This window comes from Penicillium robsamsonii (genome assembly GCF_028829455.1).
Source record: "Penicillium robsamsonii strain IBT 29466 chromosome Unknown utg000004l_segment0_segment0, whole genome shotgun sequence".
NCBI classification, from domain to species: domain Eukaryota; kingdom Fungi; phylum Ascomycota; class Eurotiomycetes; order Eurotiales; family Aspergillaceae; genus Penicillium; species Penicillium robsamsonii.
The window spans coordinates 240374-262764 of record NW_026643222.1 but is presented as its reverse complement, the minus strand read 5'-3'; the positions used below and the strand labels follow the sequence as shown (position 1 = coordinate 262764).

General features: G+C 48.4%; 9 protein-coding genes across 9 annotated transcripts; 7 read left to right on the top strand and 2 right to left on the bottom strand.

The window, feature by feature from the left end:
* Positions 1–426: 426 nt before the first annotated feature.
* N7447_007580 (uncharacterized protein) lies at positions 427–702 on the top strand (the record flags this gene model as incomplete). The annotated part of the gene is made up of 1 exon (XM_057231842.1): positions 427–702. One exon carries the CDS (start codon positions 427–429, stop codon positions 700–702), a length of 276 nt encoding a protein of 91 aa, XP_057083607.1.
* A 6817-nt stretch (positions 703–7519) lies between these two features.
* N7447_007579 (uncharacterized protein) lies at positions 7520–8599 on the top strand (the record flags this gene model as incomplete). The annotated part of the gene is made up of 1 exon (XM_057231841.1): positions 7520–8599. One exon carries the CDS (start codon positions 7520–7522, stop codon positions 8597–8599), a length of 1080 nt encoding a protein of 359 aa, XP_057083606.1.
* A 455-nt stretch (positions 8600–9054) lies between these two features.
* Positions 9055–10562, top strand: N7447_007578 (rRNA-processing protein LAS1; the record flags this gene model as incomplete). The annotated part of the gene is made up of 4 exons (XM_057231840.1): positions 9055–9174; positions 9251–9390; positions 9538–9972; positions 10070–10562. The coding sequence occupies 4 exons, from the start codon at positions 9055–9057 to the stop codon at positions 10560–10562; spliced, it is 1188 nt and encodes a 395-aa protein (XP_057083605.1).
* Positions 10563–10905: 343 nt separating this feature from the next.
* Positions 10906–12177, top strand: N7447_007577 (uncharacterized protein; the record flags this gene model as incomplete). The annotated part of the gene is made up of 9 exons (XM_057231839.1): positions 10906–10930; positions 11019–11106; positions 11172–11243; positions 11314–11347; positions 11400–11610; positions 11684–11775; positions 11826–11960; positions 12014–12040; positions 12094–12177. 9 exons carry the CDS (start codon positions 10906–10908, stop codon positions 12175–12177), a joined length of 768 nt encoding a protein of 255 aa, XP_057083604.1.
* Positions 12178–12784: 607 nt separating this feature from the next.
* On the top strand, positions 12785–14559 carry N7447_007576 (putative NAD+ kinase; the record flags this gene model as incomplete). The annotated part of the gene is made up of 5 exons (XM_057231838.1): positions 12785–12808; positions 12860–12904; positions 12959–13967; positions 14063–14339; positions 14403–14559. The coding sequence occupies 5 exons, from the start codon at positions 12785–12787 to the stop codon at positions 14557–14559; spliced, it is 1512 nt and encodes a 503-aa protein (XP_057083603.1).
* Positions 14560–15702: 1143 nt separating this feature from the next.
* N7447_007575 (trafficking protein particle complex subunit 5) lies at positions 15703–16572 on the top strand (the record flags this gene model as incomplete). Its single annotated transcript, XM_057231837.1, has 2 exons — positions 15703–15980; positions 16086–16572. The coding sequence occupies 2 exons, from the start codon at positions 15703–15705 to the stop codon at positions 16570–16572; spliced, it is 765 nt and encodes a 254-aa protein (XP_057083602.1).
* Positions 16573–17041: 469 nt separating this feature from the next.
* On the bottom strand, positions 17042–18493 carry N7447_007574 (microfibrillar-associated 1 family protein; the record flags this gene model as incomplete). The annotated part of the gene is made up of 1 exon (XM_057231836.1): positions 17042–18493. One exon carries the CDS (start codon positions 18491–18493, stop codon positions 17042–17044), a length of 1452 nt encoding a protein of 483 aa, XP_057083601.1.
* Positions 18494–19039: 546 nt separating this feature from the next.
* On the top strand, positions 19040–19583 carry N7447_007573 (putative ssDNA binding protein Ssb3; the record flags this gene model as incomplete). The annotated part of the gene is made up of 3 exons (XM_057231835.1): positions 19040–19276; positions 19391–19445; positions 19519–19583. The coding sequence occupies 3 exons, from the start codon at positions 19040–19042 to the stop codon at positions 19581–19583; spliced, it is 357 nt and encodes a 118-aa protein (XP_057083600.1).
* A 1099-nt stretch (positions 19584–20682) lies between these two features.
* Positions 20683–22087, bottom strand: N7447_007572 (serine/threonine-protein kinase; the record flags this gene model as incomplete). Its single annotated transcript, XM_057231834.1, has 3 exons — positions 20683–21215; positions 21283–21851; positions 21906–22087. The coding sequence occupies 3 exons, from the start codon at positions 22085–22087 to the stop codon at positions 20683–20685; spliced, it is 1284 nt and encodes a 427-aa protein (XP_057083599.1).
* Between the last annotated feature and the right edge of the window lie 304 nt (positions 22088–22391).

Below are 22391 nucleotides of genomic sequence, written 5' to 3'. Positions count from 1 at the left end.
TCAGGTGATCTGAATTGCGCTAGTGTACGATCTGACCATTCATAGATATCAGCTTGAGGCTGGTAGTCCATAGACCACCATTGTTGAGATATCAAGTTGTGACTTCTCGCATTTACTATGTATATCTGTCTGGGTGGTTCAACATGGTGCCAAAAATCTCACCTTCCTGTCTCGGACCGCGGGGAGTGGAAATCACGATGCCGATTTTGCCCGGGAGATCGAGAGTATGGAATGCACTATCCAGCTAGTTCGCGGGGATGTCAAATACCGATGATGTCGCACGCGCTGTGGATGGGACGCTCGCTCCACTGAAAGGTATAGTCCAGATGTCAATGGTTCTCCGCGATCAAATGTTCGACGGGATGAACATCGAGGACTGGAACGCTGTCACGAAACCCAAGGTTCAGGGCACCTGGAACCTTCACAATGTTACGGCCTCGACTTGGAACTGGACGTCTTCCTCTTGTTCAGCTCTTTGTCGGGAATTATTGGCCAAGTCGGGCAGGCCAACTACGCCGGCGCAAATACCTTGATGCCTTTGTGCAGTATCGCACTGGCCTGAACCTCCCCTGCACCGCAATGGACCTTGGTGCGATGGAAGGCATAGGCTACTTGTCTGAGAATCAAGGCTTCCTCAGGAAGATACAGGGCACTGGATGGCGCGTAGTCCGAAAGTCGAGCTCCTCAAAGCTCTGGACATAGCCATGATCGGTGGCGCCAGTAAGACTAGTACAGCGACCGATGGCCTACGCACATTCTTGGTTACGGTCAGGAGGGATCCGAGTCTTCTGAAATCCACCGGAACTGTAGAATACCTTGCTATGGAAATTGGGAAGAAACTGTTTGCCTTGCTTCTGGTAGGGGATAAGGAAGTCGAGATCACCATGACCACCGCGGACATGGGTTTGGACTCGTTGGTAGCGATTGAGTTGCGGGGCTGATGGAAGTTGAACTTCAGTTTCCTATTTCAAAGAGTCTAATACTTCCTTTGTGTTCTCGGTTTGCTAATATTCGTATTCATTAGGAAAGAGGTTGTTTGCTTGCTGGGATAGCTTCTGACATATTATCTAAACCTTCCATATCAATAGAATAATTATTGTAGATAATATTATTCAGATCCTCTGGGGTTTACCACTTGCTTCTTCTTCTCTCTCCTTTCTCTCTATCTTTGCTTTTCTAGTTTGGATGCACTCTTTCTCGTTGATTGAACTAGCACGTAACATAGAGACCCTAATAAACTAGCAAACAAACGCTCAGTCTGACACAATCGTCAGGGCAGTCCGATCTCTAACAACATAACAACGATGGAGCTAACGCCGGGGTTATTTGAAAATATTCACAGATCGAATAAGAGAATCAAAACTTTAGGAATCTTCCCGAAAATCTTCGGCCTAAAATGCCCTTTAGAATAAAGAGCTCGGGCGGGCGGGCGTTGATTATCGACTTCCCTTGCTCTACATTAAAATGTCGGCCAGCTCTAAAGCGATCACGAGCAAAGAGAAGATTATTATGGATAGAGTCAGGCGATACAAAGCGTTTACGTGCTCTCTAATAGAATCTGTTACATACAGTCTGTGTTTTATAAGAGATTGCATATTATATGATAATGAAGCGTTTCTACCACTAGCACTACGCACTTTCAACCCCTTCGCCAGAACAGGCTCGTCTTTCACAATGCCATCTCCCTAACCCACATCAGCACCGGGTCGCCAGATTTCCGAAGAGATATAGTCCTTAGCAGATTCCAATGTCGAAACGGGCATTTGGCACCGTCTACATGGTTATCGACGTTCGGGCAGGACAACCAGCATCAACAAGGCAGATTCTCAAGTCGTGGAGAAACGCAGGGGCTGTGGAACAAGAGTTGGAAATGTCTCGGCGTATCTCTGAGTTGAGTCACGAGTTCCCAATTCCTTGCTTGTCATTTCCGTGTCTCTATGAACTCCAGCGACAACTCTCAGCCACGCTCTCACCTCTCCCCAAGCCTACATACACTATGCGTCTAGACCCGGCTGAGGTTCTGTCTAGATTAAACCAGGCGTCCTACCTTGGATAGTATTATGTACGAATACACCCTCATATCATCTCTGACGAGCACAACATTTCACTCATTGGTGTGCATCAGATAATGTATTAGCAGAAGACAAAGTCGAGTGTTTTACTCAGCTTCTAGAGACGATCGATTTCCTTCACTGGCATGGCATCTGGCACAGAGATACAAAGCCAGACAACATCCTCGTGAGAAGCTTTGATCCTCCAGATGTAATGCTAATTGGGTTTGAATACGTATCTGACGCCAGGTTCATCCCCTATGATGATTGAACAGGCACTGAGCAATATTTTGCGCCCGAGCAACTCAAAGGCAAAACCTATAATCGGGCCGTTGATTATTGGGGCCGTGGTATGATCGGATTGGAGAGGAACCAATTAGGTCGAGGATCGTGGCCGAACCTGGCCTCACAGGCTATCAGGAGAAACCCTTGAGTATTTACAAGAAAACTCGCCGTTGGCCAGATGTGCCCGAAATCTGCTGGTAAAAGTTCCAAGCTCACGCATGACGTCTGCTGATGCTTTGCTCTGCTTCAGCATATCCCAAAAAAGCAGGTGATCAAGCAATAGGATAAGGTTGATGCCATGATAGATAGTTCATGAATTTTGACCCAGCTAGTCTAGGTCTGCCAAGGACATATTTCCATTGACTCATTCTACTAGAGCTTCGCATATCGATAGCTTGATAACTGCGCCAAGAAGACCAATAAGATTTAGGCAAATGAAACTAAGTCGCACGCTCCCCCAACTAGGAAATTTTCATATTTTCCTATATGTAGGTAAAACCTGAAGACCGGCTCCGCTATATATAAAATTAGGCTTAGAAAGATTGAAATCGTCCCAACACAAATCTACGTACTCCGCACGCCCGAGTGGCAAAAATATGTGTCTCGAAATATAAGCACAAGGCAACACCGCAACGCCGCAAACTCGCAACAATTAATGCGCAGCAAGCTCCATCCACACCGAGACTCTGTGCTCCACAGTCCACCCGTGATCTACGAGATTGCACTCGAAAGTGTAAAAAAAAAAACTTCTGCAACGGCCAGTGCCCGAAACCAACAATGTGCTCATGACTCTCATCAATGCGCTCATCACTCTCGGCAACATCCACCTCAATTTCGTACCAACCCCCAAGGCGTGTCGCTGAAGCGGGAAAGAAACGGGAGAGGGACTCCGTTAGACCATTCGTCCGATCTGGAAATGATACTCGTTTAAGTGGGGGCTACGACTCCGGTCAACTGGATCTTTCGGGGGTCTGTTTCCACTAATAATCTAAATGGGTTTTATTTCTTCGTTGATCGTTGGGTGATCTTTAGAGTACGGAATTAACTATGGAATTAACTATGGAATTAACTATGGATACAAAAATAAGTGTGTTGTTGGTGCATATGTAGGGGAGTTGGAATGAGATGAAGAAGTGATGTGGACTCGGTGCATAGTACGGAGTACAGAGTACATATAGACATACGTTGTACACTCAGGTTGGGGAAATACGGCACTGTATATCACATCGGTGTGTCTCGACATATTGTGGAACGATAAAATTGCAACTGGATGGAGAACGCGGTGAAAGACAAAGCGGGTGTATATATCCCAGGAATCGGAGCATGTGTGATAGGCAATTCTCAAAAGTCTTAACGCGAGCTCGGGCAATTACATTACCTCTTGTGGACTAGTTTATTGAACTATTATGGAGAGCGCGGGAGATGACTTCAGGGCTTAAGCCCCTCTCATTTTGTAGAATTATGTACTCCGTAGTGGGGATTGACTCGTGCGGTTTAACCATACCTCTAATCTCACAATATTGCTCCATACAGTAAATTAGGAGTGCAAATCTCCATCGCATAACTGCCGAGCAAGGCTAGGGTAGTTGTGTTCCCCGATACCCTTGGAATGGTGTGTGCCGCACTGCAGCTGTTCGTTGCATATACCCCTGCCGTCAGCTGCACTGGACTTCTTGTGGCGACACTTTGATGCTCAAGGTATAAGCTCGGCACTGTTGGACAATCCTGGACGGAGTACGGAGTATCGGAGTATCGTAGAAATGGCGTAGTCAGAGCTACGTAGTATACGAGGGGCAGCCCCTCGGGATCAGCCCCTGCATGTGTACGGAGTATGGATCCCCAACTCATTGACTTTCCCTTGGAAAAGAAGATCAGCGCATGAAGGAGACCAAGTATGAAAAGGAGAGTGCGAGAATGTGGAACCTGAATAAACAGAAAGCGCAAAAAGTAAATTGGATGCGAAGGTTTTGCAATTTCGATAGATTCGGGCAAAATGAGACATGTGATTGGTCCAACCCCTCGAACGCTGACCGCTAGGCGCCGTCATGAACTTCCCTCCCAACCTCTGGTAAGTTTAACTAGATAATGTCTACGGAGTACACCTGGACACTTGGACCCAACATATCCGAGGCTGCATCTGTGAACCGCGCCCAATTCGGATTATAGTTCGTGGAGTCGATGACGAAGGATAACTGTGAGGCTGCAGCCTTCATCGTGCATCTTGCATTAGACCTTACGTGTCGGGCTGTAGTGTCACAAGTCTAGGTCTGGACTGGGCAGCTTTTGAAAATCACCCAGTTCTGAAGCATGATTCTACCTAACCTTGTAGCCTATCGGGAAACGGGTAGGTTTCAACTTTGATCTGGGCGGAGGATAACCCCAACGATCGAGAAGAGCCCCGCCAACGACCAACATCTGATTAGGGGCGACCGAGGCAACGGCCAAATTATTTCATCCTCCGTCCTCCGTCCTTCGTCAAAATGTACATTTGTATCCCTGGTTTCCCCTTCTTTTTTTTTTTTTTAAAAAAAACTCTCATCACATTTCCACATATCCCCAAAACAAGAACAAAGGAGGAACGCACGGGGACCAGGGTGACCCAAACGTTTGCATCCGATGCTACACCGTAAGGAGCTGATGACATGGCGCTAAGGCAAGCCAAATTGACCTGGCCCGCAGCTCCCGCTGCATTCTTTGGGGCTAAGAAGGGGAACCGGGCAATCATAACCCCCGACTTAGGACGTCTGGAAGGATGGAAGCTGGGATCGGCTGTGCCCCAATAGTGGAGTGAGTGGATTGGAATGAAATGGGAAGTTCATCACTGTGGATATATCCCTTTCCTAGATTACTTGTAACAAAAAAACAGAGGCAGACTGAGAGCATCTAGCGTCGGACGTGACCGCTTTACATACTCCGTAGACTCCGTGAACTCCGTACTTATTAGTACTAGTTTACTATAAAGTAGATTATATTGGAAAAGAAACATGGTACTAGGCCTCGGATCTTGTCTGGCATGCAGGGTCCCTTTAGGAATCTCGTATTTACTTCCGTACCTCCGTACAACATAAGCTGAATCCTGCCAATATACGGAGTATGGAGTACCTCTTTGTTATTCAAGAGGATGATCAGACCAGGGCTGGGTCCTTTAAAAGAAACGCCAATGTGCCGCTGGCCGTGTTGTTACGGTGTGCTCAGTGCATACCAAGATCGGCATTTTCCTAGGTTGTGTCAGCGGTCCCACTAGGAGAACTCTGATCAAAACAAATCAGACACATCTGGCCTTCTGGAAAATTGTCTCCAATTATTTCCTTTTTGCTTTCCCTTTTTTTTTTTTTTTTTGGGGTGGCCCCTGCGGTGCAGGGAGTGGGGTCTTTAAATGCGCTCCGGTACAGGCTATGCCGCGTGATAGACTTGATGTGTTTTGCATCGAGATCGGCTATTTGTAGTGATATGTTATTATACAATAATGTTGATAATACTTCCAAGTATTATCAAATCTCACGAATCCTGCAATCTAGATAGATTAGAAATACAACGCCCCTGACCAAAGACCCGGGCTCGGCCAGGGATTGGCCAGGGATTGGCCTTTTTTTGGCTTTGGCAGAGCCCTAAGCACGATCAGATCCACCTGGCCACGTTGTAAATGGCACTCCTTTTTCTGTTTAATTTTTCTTGTCTTTAGTTCACGCCAAGTTCTAGACATTAGCGCCAATCTTGAGACTGGGAATTGGCCCTGCAACTTCCCTTAAAGCTGCAGGTGATATGAGATATACTGATCACATTCTAACATGAAAACTCCGTTTGATCTCTGAAATGACAAAGATCCACTGTTCAACACCTGGGATAGCCGAGCTTCCCGCTCAAAGCCCATTTTTTTTTTCACTAGGCTTTCGAGACTGTCGACCATGTCCCATTTTAGTGGCGTCTATGATGGATTTCTGTGCCATGCTCCCGATGAAACAGGCCCACAAACGTTGAGGCAATCGATACGCTACTCTCTGTATTAGCTATATTTTAGTTGGCGCGCCCCTCTTTTCCTTTTTTTTTTTCTTTTTTTCTCAGGTGATACTACAGAATGACCTCTTGTAAAAATGCAGGTAGCCTAAGCCTCGCATGGTTTAAGTTTCCGTTTTCGATTCAGCCAAGCCGACCTAGTTGATTGGTGAACCTGAGTCTATTTCTGGGCTCGGAACATTTATGGAGCAAAATGTCAAATGAGTCAGTGAATAAATTCAATGATGATGCATCTCCTGCATCATGTACTCCGTATTCCGGGTGATAAATGAAGAAAATAGCAACCTCACATCCGGGTATGCATGGGACAAAGGGAGAGACCGTTCTTTAATCTAGACTTTCCGAAGGACGATGACGGTAATTATCATTTTAACTCCACTTACACCCCTGTTGAAATCCAAAAAAAGGCAGATGTGCGTAGTCGATCTGTAGCCCATCACATTGTAACCCTTGCGTAACGGGCTCTGTAACGCTATAATTGGGGAACAGGGGGACAAGGTGTCCTGTATATTAATCCTAATCCGGTCGCATTCTTATAGTATCGGACATGGCATTCCCGGCTAAAGGATCAAGGTATAATTTGCTTTTTATTAACCAAAAGGGGAAGTATAAGGAAAAGAATGGAATAACCCGCATTTCTATACTCTGAGCGTATTGGTTATAAACCAACCTATACAGATTAATTTAATTCCCCATGTTCGCCTCAAAAAGCATGTTCCATGTTTCCCACAGGTCCGATCCCCCACTTCGCTATTTGCTGCACTCCGGAGTATTCCCTATGGGTCGAAACGGTGGAACTGCCCTGATTTATGGATTCGGTTCCAGGTTGCGTTTTTCCTTAGCGTCAACGTCGTGTCATCTTAGTAGATCCTAGGGCCCTGGATTCCCTTATAAACTTACCTTACCTAGTAACGGGATCGGATTTAAATACTCTTCCAGAAAGGGAGCACCGGCTCTTTTTTTTTATTACATCCACTCTTTATCTACTCCACACTACGTAAGCTATTTGCATCTTACCATTGACTATATACTGACTTGATTTCCCCCTCAGTTCCTCTCTTCAATCTTACTTTCCAGTTTCGTATATGGCCAATTATTCTTGGCAACCTCACCCCCCTTCAACGGGCTCTCAATGGATTCAAGACAATGCTTCTTATGACCAGTCCACCATGCAAGATCTAGCCTATGCCTTCCCTCGACCGAGGCACACTCGCGTTATGAAGCCTCGTAGTGCAGGCAACAGTCCTTCGTCAGCAACCAGAAGACGATCAACAGTGAATCAAAACGTGATGCATGGACTGCCCACCCAATATCAGTCATCCCTGGAAGAAGCCCTCCTCGCCTCAGCTGCCCGGAACTCACGTCCGATGAGTTGGCATCCTTCATCGGCTAGAACTCGGGGCCTTTCCAACCCGTACAACTCAAATTTCCCTTCGGATAGCTATGCCGGCGTAGGAGCCGTATCTGATCAGTACCTCAACTCGGCCGTCTACAACGAAAACATCATGTCATATCCCACCGCCGACCCTTCATTCTCCCCTAACGACTACTTCCCCGTCTACTCAACCATGCAAGATGATTTGCCACTTCCGCAACACACGCCGTCGCTCATGACTGGCTCCCAGCTCGACCCAATGGGATGGGATCTCGGCGCCATGTCTACCGATATGTCAATGTCTCACCCAGCCTCCGACAACTGGAACCTGGATATGCTATCAATGGGAAGCAACATCCCACCACCACAGACAACATGTCCAAGCTACATCAGTGTCCCTTCCCCAGGTGAACTGAGTGGCCCATCAACACCGGACTTTCTCCCCATTCAACAACTCGATCCCTTCCAGATCATCGCCGAGCCCACGAGGACCAGAAAGGGCGACGAAGAACTCGTCGGCATGGGACTCTACAGCCAGCCCAACGGAACACTGGCACGAGCCCCACAGAGCAAATTGGGCGAGGGCTTGAAGCTCGAAGAAACATTCACCCCATCCGATGAAGATAAGGACGCCGAGACGGATGAGGTCGAGATCATTGGACAGAATCAATTGCCCCAGCAACCAACCTACCATGAATCTGCGGCTACCATTCGCCCGTCGAAATTTCCATCCAAGCAGCAGCCCAAACAAGCTCTGAGCCTGCGGTCTTTCTTCTTCGACCACGATGATACGGAACAGCAGCCGATGGCTGCTGCACAGCCTTTTGCTGGTTTCAATCAGCCCTGCATGAATTATGGTTATGGGTGGATCTGAGATCGCCTAGTGGAGGATTCTTTTTTATCTGCATTTTTTTCGCATTTCTTATTTTACCAGCGGCATACATAGCGTGGAGTTGTCTTTCATTCTTTTTTCTCGGAGTCGGATACACGGAAAGGATACCCCGGGACGAGATCTACCAACATTTACTTTAGGTGTACTCGTACACAAACTACACAATCTGATACAACGTACCTCAATACTTACTACCTATCATTATTTTCATGCTCAATTGAAGTTAAAACCACAGTGTCAAGTCAAGATCTCGAAGTATACAAACTCATCCTCTGATTGGCTACGGATGGAATAAACCTCGGCAAAACCATCCCAAAGGAACAATAATCCGCCGAAAATATTTCGCAGGCTATCAACGAAAAGTCAAGCAAGCAAGAGGTCACCCAACAGGCATCGAATTTAATTTCTAATTTCTCATTTGAAACTCAGCATCGAGAATGGCAAAGGTCATTTTCACGGCTTGGAAAACCAAGTCTCAGTTGCTGGAAGTACGGAACGAGTTTTATCCTCCGTCTGCGTACGCTGGACCGGATTTGCGTTCCCATGGCTGTGCAGTGGTATGTTACATATGCATGCTAGAAATGAGTGGTGTCCCGCCGTGTATGTGGTTTACTAACGATATCCAAATTAAAGGTCGAAGCATGGAAGCTACGCGGCAATGTACCGCACCATGTTGAAGCTACGGCGTTATTGACAGATGCTATTCTCCATGATGATGCGCAGAGGAATTCCATCTTCTCAATTCGTGCTACATACTCCGCAGCTTTCTGTCGGTGAGTTATTGAGCCGTACCTGATTCTCATTTTTACATTGATGGGAGAGAAACCCCCATCTGATTCCTTGGGAGGATGTATCGAATTCAACCCCAACCCTATTCACACAGCATATATCCCGTTTTTCAAAACTAACACCCAGCTTAGCTTCGTAACCGGTCTCGTGGACACCAAGATCCACGGCGTTCGCCGAACAATGTTCCAGCGCGCCACAGACTTAGGCCTCCCAGCCTCCTTCGTGGAACTCCGCCACGAAGCAACCCACCGCGAGCCGCCGTCGCTTGTCGTACTGCGCAAAGCTGCACAGCGCTCGCTCGAGTGGCTGTGGGACAATTACTGGGCCGGTGTTGCTGACGACTCTGCATTGACCCGTGACGACGATGCGTCTGTCAGGGCCGCCTTGTGTGACGCTCTACAGCCTCTAGCCGGTGGATCGGCGGATGTGCCCAAGAAGCGGAAGCGGGATCAAGCTATTTCGGTCGCTATGCGGCTTGTCTCGGTTTGTAATGTTTCGGGGACGGGGGTCAGACTTTTGTCTTCTGTTTTGCTCGAGCGGGGGTACTTGGTGCCTAAGGAACGAGAGTGAGTTTCCTTCCCCGTTTCTATATCTTTTTGTCTCGGATGTGTCTGAAGGGGTGCATCTGTTGTCGGGGAGTACATACTGACTGTGAAGTTCTAGACTTGGGGAATCACTGAATGATACATTCAAGGAATGGAACCCGGTTCTGCAAAAGGTTGCAGAGAGTCATCCTGCGTTTTTGAGGCATTTGACGGAAGATCTGGTGAACGATCTAGCCTTTAAGAACACAACAGATATATCGGAAGATGCGTCTTCCGAGGCACTGTATCTGTGGATCGCGCATATCTTGACATCTCCTTCCTGGGAGTTCCACAGGCAATCGTGCCCGCAGAGCTATGTTCTTCGAGCTTGCGATGAAAGTCCACACCACTGGACAAATATGTTGGGAGATCAATTAAGAAAGCATGCTAGCAAGCCCAAATCAGTTCTTGCTGCTCGACCCGCTGCCAAGAACCGAGTCTCGAAGCCCAAATACGTTCGAAATGACTCGCAATACGCTCCAACTCAGCTCTCGGATAAGCTGCTGGAACATGGGTGGGGATTCTTGGAGAAATGGGACAGTCGACCTTTGGGAGTGGTATCAAGTAATTAGACGGGCATACCTCCAATTCACAAAATGAAATACACACGCTGCTGGCAGCGTTAGAGAACCCCAAAGCCAATATCCCCTATACAATATACCTACGTAGACATCCACCTTTCATCTACATAGTGTAACGAGTAGCCAATCAGAAGCGGTGACATTACTAAAAGCTGTCGAGCTAACCGGGAAAATAATTCTTCCGGATGACGTTGGTAATCCGAGAGATCCACCCAGGCAGTGTACCTCTTTCGAGAGCTCCCCGCACTGTTTTGATTCATCGTTGGTGATGAACTTCCTAAGGACGCAATTATTCCGAACTCGATCACCTCTGTTCAAGTTACAAGTCAGAGCCATGCATATCCAATCAATTCCTATGTGTATGTTGGTCCCGCGATATATATTACCAATCAACAGTAACCTTAGTATATTGCAAGAGTATTTGCTTATATTGGGTCAATTTTACAGGGACGGGCAAGGGCAACAACTATGCCTACCTCGTGACAGATGAGTCGACTAAGAAGTCGGTTATCATTGATCCCGCCAATCCTCCGGAGTGAGTTGGGTCTTAGATCAGGTCGAAACCACTGCATGAGCTAAACTGATTGTGTGGAATTGCAGGGTTGCGCCTGAGCTCAAGTCCCAGATTGATTCTGGAAAGATTGACCTGACGGCCATTGTTAACACTCACCAGTATGTGAATGGAACTTTCATAGGCTGGTAAAAAGAAGACGAAATCCAGGGTTGCTGACATTTGCTGAAGCCACTGGGATCATGCTGGCGGCAATGATAACATTGTATGCATCCTCTCGGGATATTTCGTGTTGCCTCAAGCTAACATTTGCACAGTTGAAACAATTCAAGGGCCTTCAGGTCATTGGTGGCAAGGACTGCGCATCTGTCACCAAGACTCCCGCGCATGGCGAAGAATTCAAGATCGGAGATCGTATCTCAGTCAAGGCATTGCACACTCCTTGTCATACGCAAGACAGCGTCTGCTACTATATGCAAGATGGCGATCAGCGTGTTGTTTTCACAGGCGATACTCTCTTCATTGGCGGTATGTGTATCATTTTCAAAACTTTCATCCCGACGCCTGTTGATGGAGTGTCATGGGCTAATTTTGAAATCAGGATGTGGCCGATTCTTCGAAGGAAATGCAAAGGAGATGCACAAGGCCTTGAACGAGACCCTCGCGGCTCTGCCTGATGACACCAAGGTTTATGTAAGGTTGTCCTTGCGTGTTGATGTGAGGCCCGTGCTAACTCCTTCTAGCCCGGTCACGAGTACACAAAGGCCAATGTCAAGTTCTGCATTGCAGTCTCGCAGACAGAGCCCATCAAGAAGCTCCAGGCATTTGCGGAAAAGAACCAGCAGACACAAGGGAAATTCACTATCGGCGACGAGAAGGTAAGACCTAAAACTAAGTGACTTTTTTTTGGTCGAGACTGACAAATCTCTAGCTCCACAATGTGTTCATGCGCGTCAATGTAAGTTCCTTCTCCTTTGCCCTTGTATATGCCGTTTCTCACTTAGAACACAGGACCCCGAAATCCAAAAGGTAACCGGTAAGACCGACCCTGTGGAGGTGATGGCAGCATTGAGAGAGATGAAGAATTCGATGTAAAGCATGGGAGGGAAGTTAGCGTGCAAATCTATCAGATCACCTTACGTTCCGATATATCTCCATAGAAAACATGTGTATCCAGTAGTAGACTGAACTGCCAAGACAAAAAAACTGTGCAAAACCCATATAAATAAAATCTCTAATAAATAAAGTCATTTAAAATATGCACTCTGGAAAATCGGCCATGTGTTCTGGGAGCTGTTTTTTTCCCTGAGTGGATATGTACTACGTCATAATCGTGCCAAGCTCACACTGGTGTTCGTCAATCTTTATGTATAGCGCTTTTTTTATATGATGTTTGTTCCTACACATTAGATAGATCGGACTAAACATAGTACCAAATTAATTGTGTTAGACTTATATTATAAGTCGGTGTAGTTACAATTCCTTTAGCTAGCTTAAGTGGTGAAAATATTGATGGTATGTGCATGTACCTTTTATATGGGCAAACCATACAAAAGATACCTAATTTCTAGAATTTTGTTTGCGGTTGCACCGAGGTGGTGGGGCATGGTTTCCAGTTACCCGCTTTCTTTCATGCCACCAACACCCCGGCATCTCAACCATGACAGAGTGATCAACAGGGAACTTCGAGTACTTCTGCGCGATGGATAAGGCAGTTACGGACGATGTAAGTGCCGATGGACTGGGGCATTGCAGTGACTGACCAATGCCATCATAGAACAAGGGAGCGGCGAGCGATACGGACGCTCAGAATCACCTGGAGGTAAGCAGTTTGACTCCTAATGAAGTTTCATACTAAGCACATGTCACTACCCAGGTCGTGTTCTATCCCGATTCCACCCACCGCCGCAAGTCCTCCCTTGTTACGATGGACCGGCCGAGAGTCCAACATCACTCAGCCCATAATGACCAAATGACCGCCTGCTACGTCCATTCCCTCATTGCGAGCGAATGGACCTCACCCCAATACCACCTGAAGCCTGAAGATGACACAGAAGATGTGATACGGACAGTGGATGAGGACGAGACCAAACCCGTGGCAAATACCACGGGCATCCAACCAGATAAATTGGTCTCGGGGGTCGACCACAGTAACAAATCGGCACCCACAGTCATCGAATCCCGGCATCTTACGAAGAGACAGCTCTCCGATATGGCCTGGAATGTGCGAAAGCTATCCAAGAAGCTGGGTAGCCTCAAGCTGAAGCTCACCGTGAAGAATATCTTCATTGTAAGCAAGGCGCAAGACGAGACGCTGGTAAGCCTGACTCGAAAGGTTACACGGTGGCTACTCTCTAAAGACCGGGACTATATGTACGTGGTCTATGTCGAACGGCGGCTCGAGACACATGCGGACTTCGGTGCATTGCAACTGGTACAAGACGAGCCCTCCGCCGAGGGCCGGCTCAAGTACTGGGATACCAGGCTTGCACAAGAACAACCGCATTTATTCGATTTCGTGATCACGCTCGGCGGCGACGGAACCGTTCTCTACACCAGCTGGCTGTTCCAGCGCATCGTGCCGCCGGTGCTCTCCTTTGCGCTGGGCTCACTGGGCTTCTTGACCAATTTCGACTTTGCGGATTATCAGAATAGCCTCCATAATGCTCTTCGGGATGGCGTTTTCGTCAGTCTACGGCTACGGTTCGAATGCACCATCATGCGCAGCAAGGCACGGGCAAGAGACCCGCATGCGCGCTCTCTACCGGAGCATGACCTAGTAGAGGAATTGATCGGAGAGGAAGGGGAGGACACATTAACGCACACCCCAGATAATGTGTATGAGATTCTCAACGATGTAGTCCTCGACCGGGGGCCAAACCCAAGTATGTCTTCCGATTTCTGATATTTGATTGCGATTCCCCTGTGTTACATGTTAGGTTTCGCGACAGCAGACATATAGCTAACCAATCTTCCCTAGCCATGTCTCAAATTGAACTCTTCGGGGACGACGAGCATTTCACTACTCTGCTTGCTGACGGAATCTGCATTGCTACCCCAACCGGATCGACTGCTTACAATCTCGCCGCTGGCGGCTCTCTTTCGCACCCCGAGAACCCCGTCATTCTTGTCACCGCCATCTGCGCCCACACGCTGTCCTTCCGACCGATTATTCTACCAGACACTATTGTCTTGCGCATGGGTGTGCCATACGATGCGCGCACGAGCTCATGGGCTAGCTTTGATGGACGAGAGAGGTGAGTTTGTTACTTTGTTACATCACCATTGGTTGGGTCTGTTAACTGACTGACAAATCCCAGAGTCGAGTTACATCCTGGTGACTATGTTACCGTGTCAGCATCGAGATATCCCTTTGCCAATGTCTTACCTCCTGGTGGACAGGGCGAGGGCTGGGTGCACAGCATCTCGAAGACTTTGAATTGGAATTCGCGACAAAAGCAGAAGAGCTTCAAGTAGCTGGAGTGGAGAACATTATTCTCTGGCATAGCCCTTGACTCTTTCTTCCATCCCTTTCTCTTTCATGAGCATATTTGGTGTTGTTGCTGTCTATTTGCTTCGATTTGGGTTACAGCCACTGGGTGGTTCATTTTGGGCGTACATAACTTTTGATCAAAATCTACGAAAACGATATGATCTGGGATTAGCAAGGAAAATAAGAATATTGTTTATTCTTTTAGCTAATAAATTAGCTAGCTACAATTCCCAGCCATTTACTTTTTCCAAAGTGGACACTACTTTTTTTTTTCGCTAGTAGCTGCGGCTCCGCCCGGCCCTATAAAAGGCCATCGCCCAGCCCGAAATTTCTTCTCCTTCATCTTCCTCAACCAACTCGGTTTCGAAGTCTTAATGTGGGCTTTGAACTCCGTTGGAGGACAACAACTCTAAGAGTATATGTGAACAGATTCACATATACTTTTCACTGACTTGGTAAGTTTGTGGCTTTTTTTGCATTGCATTCATTTCCCCCAGCCAACGGCCTTGCGCCGTTCGATGATGAAAACTTTCCTACATTCGCAGTTTCCACGCTAGTTGTCGCTTGAACCCAATCAAGGCAGCGTTGAGCGGAATATCTTCCTTGGATGTCTGAGAATTATTTGGCTGTTCCTTTTTATGAATTTGCATTTCAAACTTGGCAGTCGAGACGGTTGCTAATTGTCTCTCAGGAATAGAATCCCTTTTGGTTTAAACTTTCGATATTCGATATCATATTGTTGCTTTGCGGTGTACAGTGTCTGGCTTTGCAGTCAGTCGGACCGTTGCTGGAGGTGCTCGATGCTTTGTACGACTCGGCTTAGAGATATTTCGAGTGGTGCTCAGTGTTGGGAGTGGAATTCAACGGTTAGAGATAGTATATCAGTATCAAATGAATGGCAGTTTTGCCTACAAATATCTTCCAATCAGCTCCTTTAGTAGCCTCCAGACTCGTAGCTTCTCAGCGTAAAAATAAAATCGTCTAGGATCTGCACCCGAGGGAGTTATGCTCCGCCGTACCTCATCCCCTGTTGATACCTCAGACCTCCCATAGATACCTCAACTTGACCAGATCAAGCTCTCAAATCAACATTTCTTGACTCTGATTCAAACTGGAACGCCATCCTTATGGCGGCACCACCTCGACATGCCACGATGCAGTCCATCAGCAATGGCAGCACAGCACAAGGGAACGACAGATCACAGACACAACAATCACAGCAAGTCCAGCAATCACAACAGTCCCCTGGACTGCGTGTACCTTCCAATCGCAAGACCATCTACGACCGACACCTGAACCGAAGTCGTAATGCAGAACTCAGCCGGGCGAGCTTCGCCTTTCTATTCGGAGAGATGGTCACATATGCTCAACGAAGAGTAACCGGTATACAAGATCTGGAGAAACGGTAACCGACCCCCTAATTCAAACCTGGGATTCTCTCCCTAGCCCTCGCGGAAACAATCACCGCCAAGTAACTCCCTAGCAGCCCGTAGCTAACCCCTCCATCCAGGTTAAACGAACAAGGCTACCCCCTCGGCCTCCGCCTCCTCGACCTCCTCTTCTACCGCTCAACCTCAACCTCCTCCTCAGCTCTTTCAAGTTCCTCGACCTCCTCTTCACCCCCAAACCGACCCCTCCGCATCATAACCCTTCTGCACCTGATCCACGGCCCGCTCTGGCGTCTCCTCTTCGGCCGCGCCGCAGATGCCCTCGAGCACTCCGTCTCCCCAGACACCCCCAACGAATACATGATCACCGATAATGACCCAATGGTCAACACATATATCAGTGCGCCCCGCGATATGAGCATGCTCAACTGCGCTGCGTATGTTGCCGGCATCATCGAGGGTGTCTGTGACGGGTGTGGCTTTGAGACGAAGGTCTCGGCGCACAATCAGCCCACGGAACTCTGGCCTAGTCGTACGGTGTTCTTGGTTCGCTTTGGGGATCCGGTTATGGAGAGGGAGAAGGTGCTCGAGAGGGCGGGTGTTAAATAATGAATGATCTTGCATTCAGCGGTACCGGGGTGTTTGGCAGTCTGTAGGCTGATGTGTGCTTGTTAGCGTGGTAGATCTACGGCGTTTGAGATGCTCTGGGTGGTTATAGAGCTCCTACTCTACGGCTCTTTGGTCTTTGATTCCGACACCGACATTCCCTTCACGAAGTCATGCAAGTACAAGTCTGGACGGTCGATCCGAGGAACTTGTTAACGGTTCTTGCAGTCTGCTGTGGATCTTGTACAAAAGTCTTTGATTGTCGGCCAGCAGATATCATACAATACAATTCCTCCAGGAGAGGATATGCTATATTACGTATATGTACATACACAGAACAGTATTGGTATATTGGTTGCTCGAAATTCAAGATATCATAGAAGCAGACCCCATAGCACATGCGCCTTGTGCTAGATTCGCGCCCCAACGCCAACAGCCAAGTAGATCAACATCGCCTCGATGATCAAGCCGATCACGAACTATCTACCCGCCGACGTTTCTCCCGATCATCATAGGGCGACGGACTCCGCTTCCGTCTCTCCCTAGACCGACTGCGCTCGACCCGACCGGAGTCTCTATCATCACGTCTGTCCCGCCTCGGCGAACGCGATCTCGACCTATACCGAGGTCGAACAACACTAGCATTAGCACCAGTTGGTCCACGATCCCCATCATCGCCACCCCGATGGTGATCAGGCATAAACCGCTCATCCGTAACACCCTGAGGCGGCCCATCCCTCCTCCGCCTATTCTCCAACCCATCCCCAAACCGCCCCGTATCCTCAGACTTAAGATCCCGATAGCGCGTCCGACCCTTCTTTCCAAGCTTCGTCATGTCCCGCACCTGCATGTACTCCGGCAACGTATCACGATTGACATCATCCTCAAAGCGCGCACCCATAAGCTCCCGACGATCAAGACCCTCCGCCTCAAGATCCCCACGGAAGAAAGCACCCTTATGGAAATACCGCTGCATAAAGCCCGTCTGTCCACGCGTAGCATCGCGGTCTTCTTTCTGCTTCGCGATGAACTCGCTGTCTTCGCGCTCCCGCTCCTCAGCTGTAAGGTTCCGACGGCGCTCAATTTCCTCGCGCTCTTTCTCGCTCGCTTCGATCGCTTCCCGAGCTCGCTGCACGCGCTTCAGTTCCCGGAGTGTCCAGGCTGCGCGTTCGGCTTCGGGGTCTAGACCGTCTGTGTCGTCGATGGCTTCTTCGTCTTCGGCTTCGATGAGCTCGTCGTCGTCCCAGGCGCGATTCGCGGTTGAGCGGGCTATCGCTTCTTTTTCAAGTTGGTCGCGGATTAGGTTGTCTGCTTTTTCTTGGCGTTGTGCGGCGCGTTTGGCTTCGGCTTCGGCGGCGCGATCTGCGTCCGCTTGGGCTTTTGTTTGCCCGGCTAGTGTGGATGCGGTGTTGCGCTGGTCTTTTTTAATGAATGTTGGACGCATGAGCACGCGGCGTGGTGCTTCGTCTTCGGAACTGCTCTCTTCTTCGGAGCTTTCTTCTTCTTCTTCGTCTTCTTCTTCTTCTTCTTCAGCGCTCTCCGCGGCCGTTGTGGGCACAGTAGGTTTTAAATCATCAGTCGTAGGTTGCGGTACTGCTTTCGGCGCAGGTGCAGCGGGCTTGTCATCTTCTTCGTCTTCGGTGACAAACCCTTCCTCATCATCTTCCTCTTCGGCATTTTGGGTTGCTACTGCAGAGGCTGGGAATGAGCTCGCTTTGGGCGCTTTTGCTCGGCGCAATGCCTCGGCTCGTCTGCGCCGCTCTTGTTCTCGTCGCGCCTCCCGTTCAGCTTCATCGTATTCTTCTTCCTCCTCCTCTTCCTCGGATGAGTGCTCCTCTGCGATAGCCTTTCCAGGGCGGTAGCGACTAGGTTTGACGGGATTTTTGGTCATTCCCCGGTGGGACGAGGGGAACGGAGGAGGCATTGTGGTCGGATGTGATGAGTGCTGAGGGTGGGTGAGTGTCGGTTATGTAGAGATATGTAGAGCTCCGTTGCCCAGCTTCAAGTTTAAAGCCAGATAATTGCGCCCGGCCCGCTCCGTAGTATGGTTTGGTGGTGACTTGTTGAATTGACGTATCGGGCTGAAGCTTTCGCTGGAGATATATGATCACGTGAGGATATCGAAAAGCCACAAGAGGCAGAAGTGAGAATTATCTGCGTCAACTCAGAGGTTGATTTATTGCACGTTGTCAAAATTTCCCTCCGCTTATCCAAGAATGTAGTTCCTAATTAAAACAGTGTTCACATAGCATTAACAGATCTCTATCTTACAAGTCCATTTTATCACCCATTTATCCATACAATTTAATCACCACGTGATCACGCGTTTCCGCGCCTCGCGTCGATCAACCTTACTCTCCCCGCCGTTTTCCAGCATCAAATTACGCCAACGAAAACCCATCACCTCAACACTTCCAAATCCCGAACTCTCCACCGCAGGCGAGAAACATCCAACAGTTAATAGTAAAAAATGTCCCTCCAAACCCCCCGCATTCTCCCCTCCCACCTCCACGCCTTCCACCCCTCCAGCGCTAGCTCCAACACTGTTCGCATACTCGGCACCGTCACCGCCCTCCACGGGGACACCGGCACACTCACCTGCGGCACTAATGGCGATGTCACGCTGATCTTGAGGTCCGATGCGCGCTTGCAAGTCGGAAAGTTGGTTGAGATTGTGGGGAAAGTGGCTGATCTAGAGGGTGGACAGGTATGTTGAACATTGGACCCGGAGGGAGCCCGGAGGGATATGGACCTGATATCTTGAATTTGGACTTCCTTGGCTATGTAGAGTCGATGCTAATGTTTTGTTTGTGTCTTGCAGGGATACGGACTCCGTGTACTAGGCTCGACAGAGTGGGGTGACCCAGCCGATTGCGGTATGTGTTGAATACTTTTTCCTCTGCGAGGTACATTGGCCTAGAGACTGACTTGTATGTGTTGTGATTTCAGATTATAAGATCTACGAGCATGTTGTCAATGCTACGCATAACTTCAAGTCTATCTTTTACGACTGATGGGCCATGAGTTGAGGGATTTGAATATATGGCCATTTTTCTGAGGGGTTTGTCCTGGGTATGCTAAGAGTCTTGAATATACCAAGAAGATTGGTCACCCTGGTTGTGCCGTTGTCCGCACGGTCTGTTAGCTAGAGCCTAGAGCAGATATGTCTGTTTGAGGCCTGAGATGTCGATGCTGTCACTGTGATTCTCCCTTTGTGATTCCCCGGCTTTTGCGTTTTACATATGAGGTTATGATCAAAGCTTCAAGGATTTACATTGAGCTGAACTTATTAAACACTGAAGGTGGAATGAATGTATTCGGGCAACTACCTAAGTGACTAGCTGTACAATGAAAGAGGATGTGCCCTCATGTATTCCGTGGGATCTGTCAAATGGCTATGGAACCCGAAAGCTCAGCCAATGACTTTATTCAATCCTTTCCACGAGAACTTCCAATTTGATGTGGACCTACACATGGACCTCAGACCTCAACAACTTGATAATGTTGATAGCTAGGTTGTGTGCAAGGCATGCCCCTCTGCACGATCTCAGGTGGGCTACGGGGAGATGTTGGTCGAGGGCTCGGGAGAGGAAGAAGAGAAGAAGAGAAGAAGAGAAGAAGAGAAGAGGAAAGATGGGAGGAGCCTTTTTATACGGTCACCTCCTACGGACCTTCCGAAAATGGACGGTCCTTCGCTCTTGCCATGTTTACCTTCCAGGGTCCCTGCCGTTTAGGTACAACAGACGTTTGGGTGTTCAGTCCCATAATGCCCTGGACCTCCTTTCCAATCTTCTAGTCCGTTCGGTCGTAGGCCGTTTAGTAAGGCTGCGCCGCACTTAGTATCGTTCTGAGTGGCCCGGTGGTTCAAGCCATAGTTGCAGTAAAGATGGCATTTGATGAGAAGGTCGTGTTTGTTACTGTCTAGTCTATCGTAGGGGTTTTCTCCCCGGATGGCTCAACAGAATATCACGATTCCCCAAGGCAGCTCTGGAGGTCACAATCATGGAAGGAATTGAACAGTTCTGACGTAGCTACTCTTAAGGTGAAGGAAAACCAGTGGACGAATCACACATTATATAACTATGGCCATGCAGTCAACGACCACCCAGGATACTAGACTATGTTTACCTTGGAGACGCTCTCAACGTCAATCTCGCAGAACCACGGATCAGCTAAGATTTCCGCAGCTGAAGGTCTCTTCGCGGGATTATATTGCAGAATCCATCGAATGAGCGCCTTCACTTTGTGGGCTTCCTCCTCATCAAGATCTGGATCTGCCCGATCGAAGGACTCTTCCATAGATATTTGCTCCACCATAAGCGGTTCCTCCCCCGGAGGGACTCCTCCAAGCTGACAATTAAAGAGCATCCTCTCGGGCGTAAAGTAGAGCGACGATGTCGTCCAATGCTTGAAGAGCTCGTCAGGGATAGCGCCGAGCTGCGCGGTAAGGGAGAGAAGATGATCGTCGTCTTCCATCTCGGACCATGGTACACAAAAGAGCGGCTGTCCGGTGATAAGCTCAAAAAGAACGCAACCAAAACTCCAGACGTCAAGGGTATTGTTAACGGCTCCGGTAAGAATCAACTCGGGAGCTCGAAGACCGAGTGGAGTGACGGGCATTTTTAGCGGACCGGTAAAGAAATATGCTATCCAGGTCAGATATAAGTATACATATTCGTCAAGGAACAGGTAATCGAAACAGAAGGTACTAACCACCGCCCATATCGGATAATTTGACCTTAAACCCTTCGTAGGAGGTAAAGGGCACTAGGGGCCGCGCGACGCAAAGATATCGAGGTGCCCATTTATCTTGTTTGCCGTCTAGCCTCTGTATAGGGGGCGAGATTGACTTGGCTTGTACATCTTCCTCTTGCCGGAGCAGCTCCTCGGGCGCTGAGATGATATTGTCAAGAGTAAAGAGTATGTTTCCTAGCTGGAAGTCTCCATGGGCGATACCATTTTCGTGGAGAAATACAAGAGCCTGTAAGGATTGCTTGAGGATGCCCTTCGCCATCTGAAGCGGATAGCGGACCTTCATTTCTTGCCTGCGAGGGTGAAACTGCGGCAGCTCCTCGACCATAGAATTCACACTTGGACCCATGGGCTCAAATACCAGGCACTTGTGGATGCCATTAGGCCCGTGGTGTTCAAACTCGTCTAGTAATCGCGTGATATACCGGGTCCCTTCTGCGAATTTGGTGATGTCGCGTAAGAGTCGTAGTTCAGTTGTCGATCCTGAGATGTTAGACACAAGGATCTTCAGGGCGACATATCCACTCTTTCTTAGAGGAAAATGAGTATACTCCATACAAATAGAAAAATGCAGATAGACTTACTTCAGGTCACGGGCGAGCCAAACAGTTGAGGAAGAGCCATCGCCAAGCTTCCGGATGACCTTGTACTGGTCTAAGACGTCCCCAAGAACGACTGGATGATAACCACCTGGGCGGTAATCCTCTACCCACTCACAGGGTAATGTGATACTTTTGAATCTCCGTTCGTTATCTATTGAGCCCATTGGTGGCGGAGGGGGAGGAGAAGAGGTACGCATGGTTTCGATGGAGCTGCGTTGTCCAAGACGTTCCCCAAGGGCGTCAAGTCCTCGGGGGAACATTGAGGTCGACATCATTCCTATCTTTTACTATTATAGCCTGTCGACATGAATTAAAGGAGTCTAGAGCCAGGATATAGTTATTGTGATTTTTGATTTGATTTAGTATTTCATGCCATCATAAAACTACTCAGGATCCATAGAAAAGGTATCCTAGCCAACAGAGATCACCGCCTCCACTTTAGGGAATGCATCCACCAAAAGGGACAGC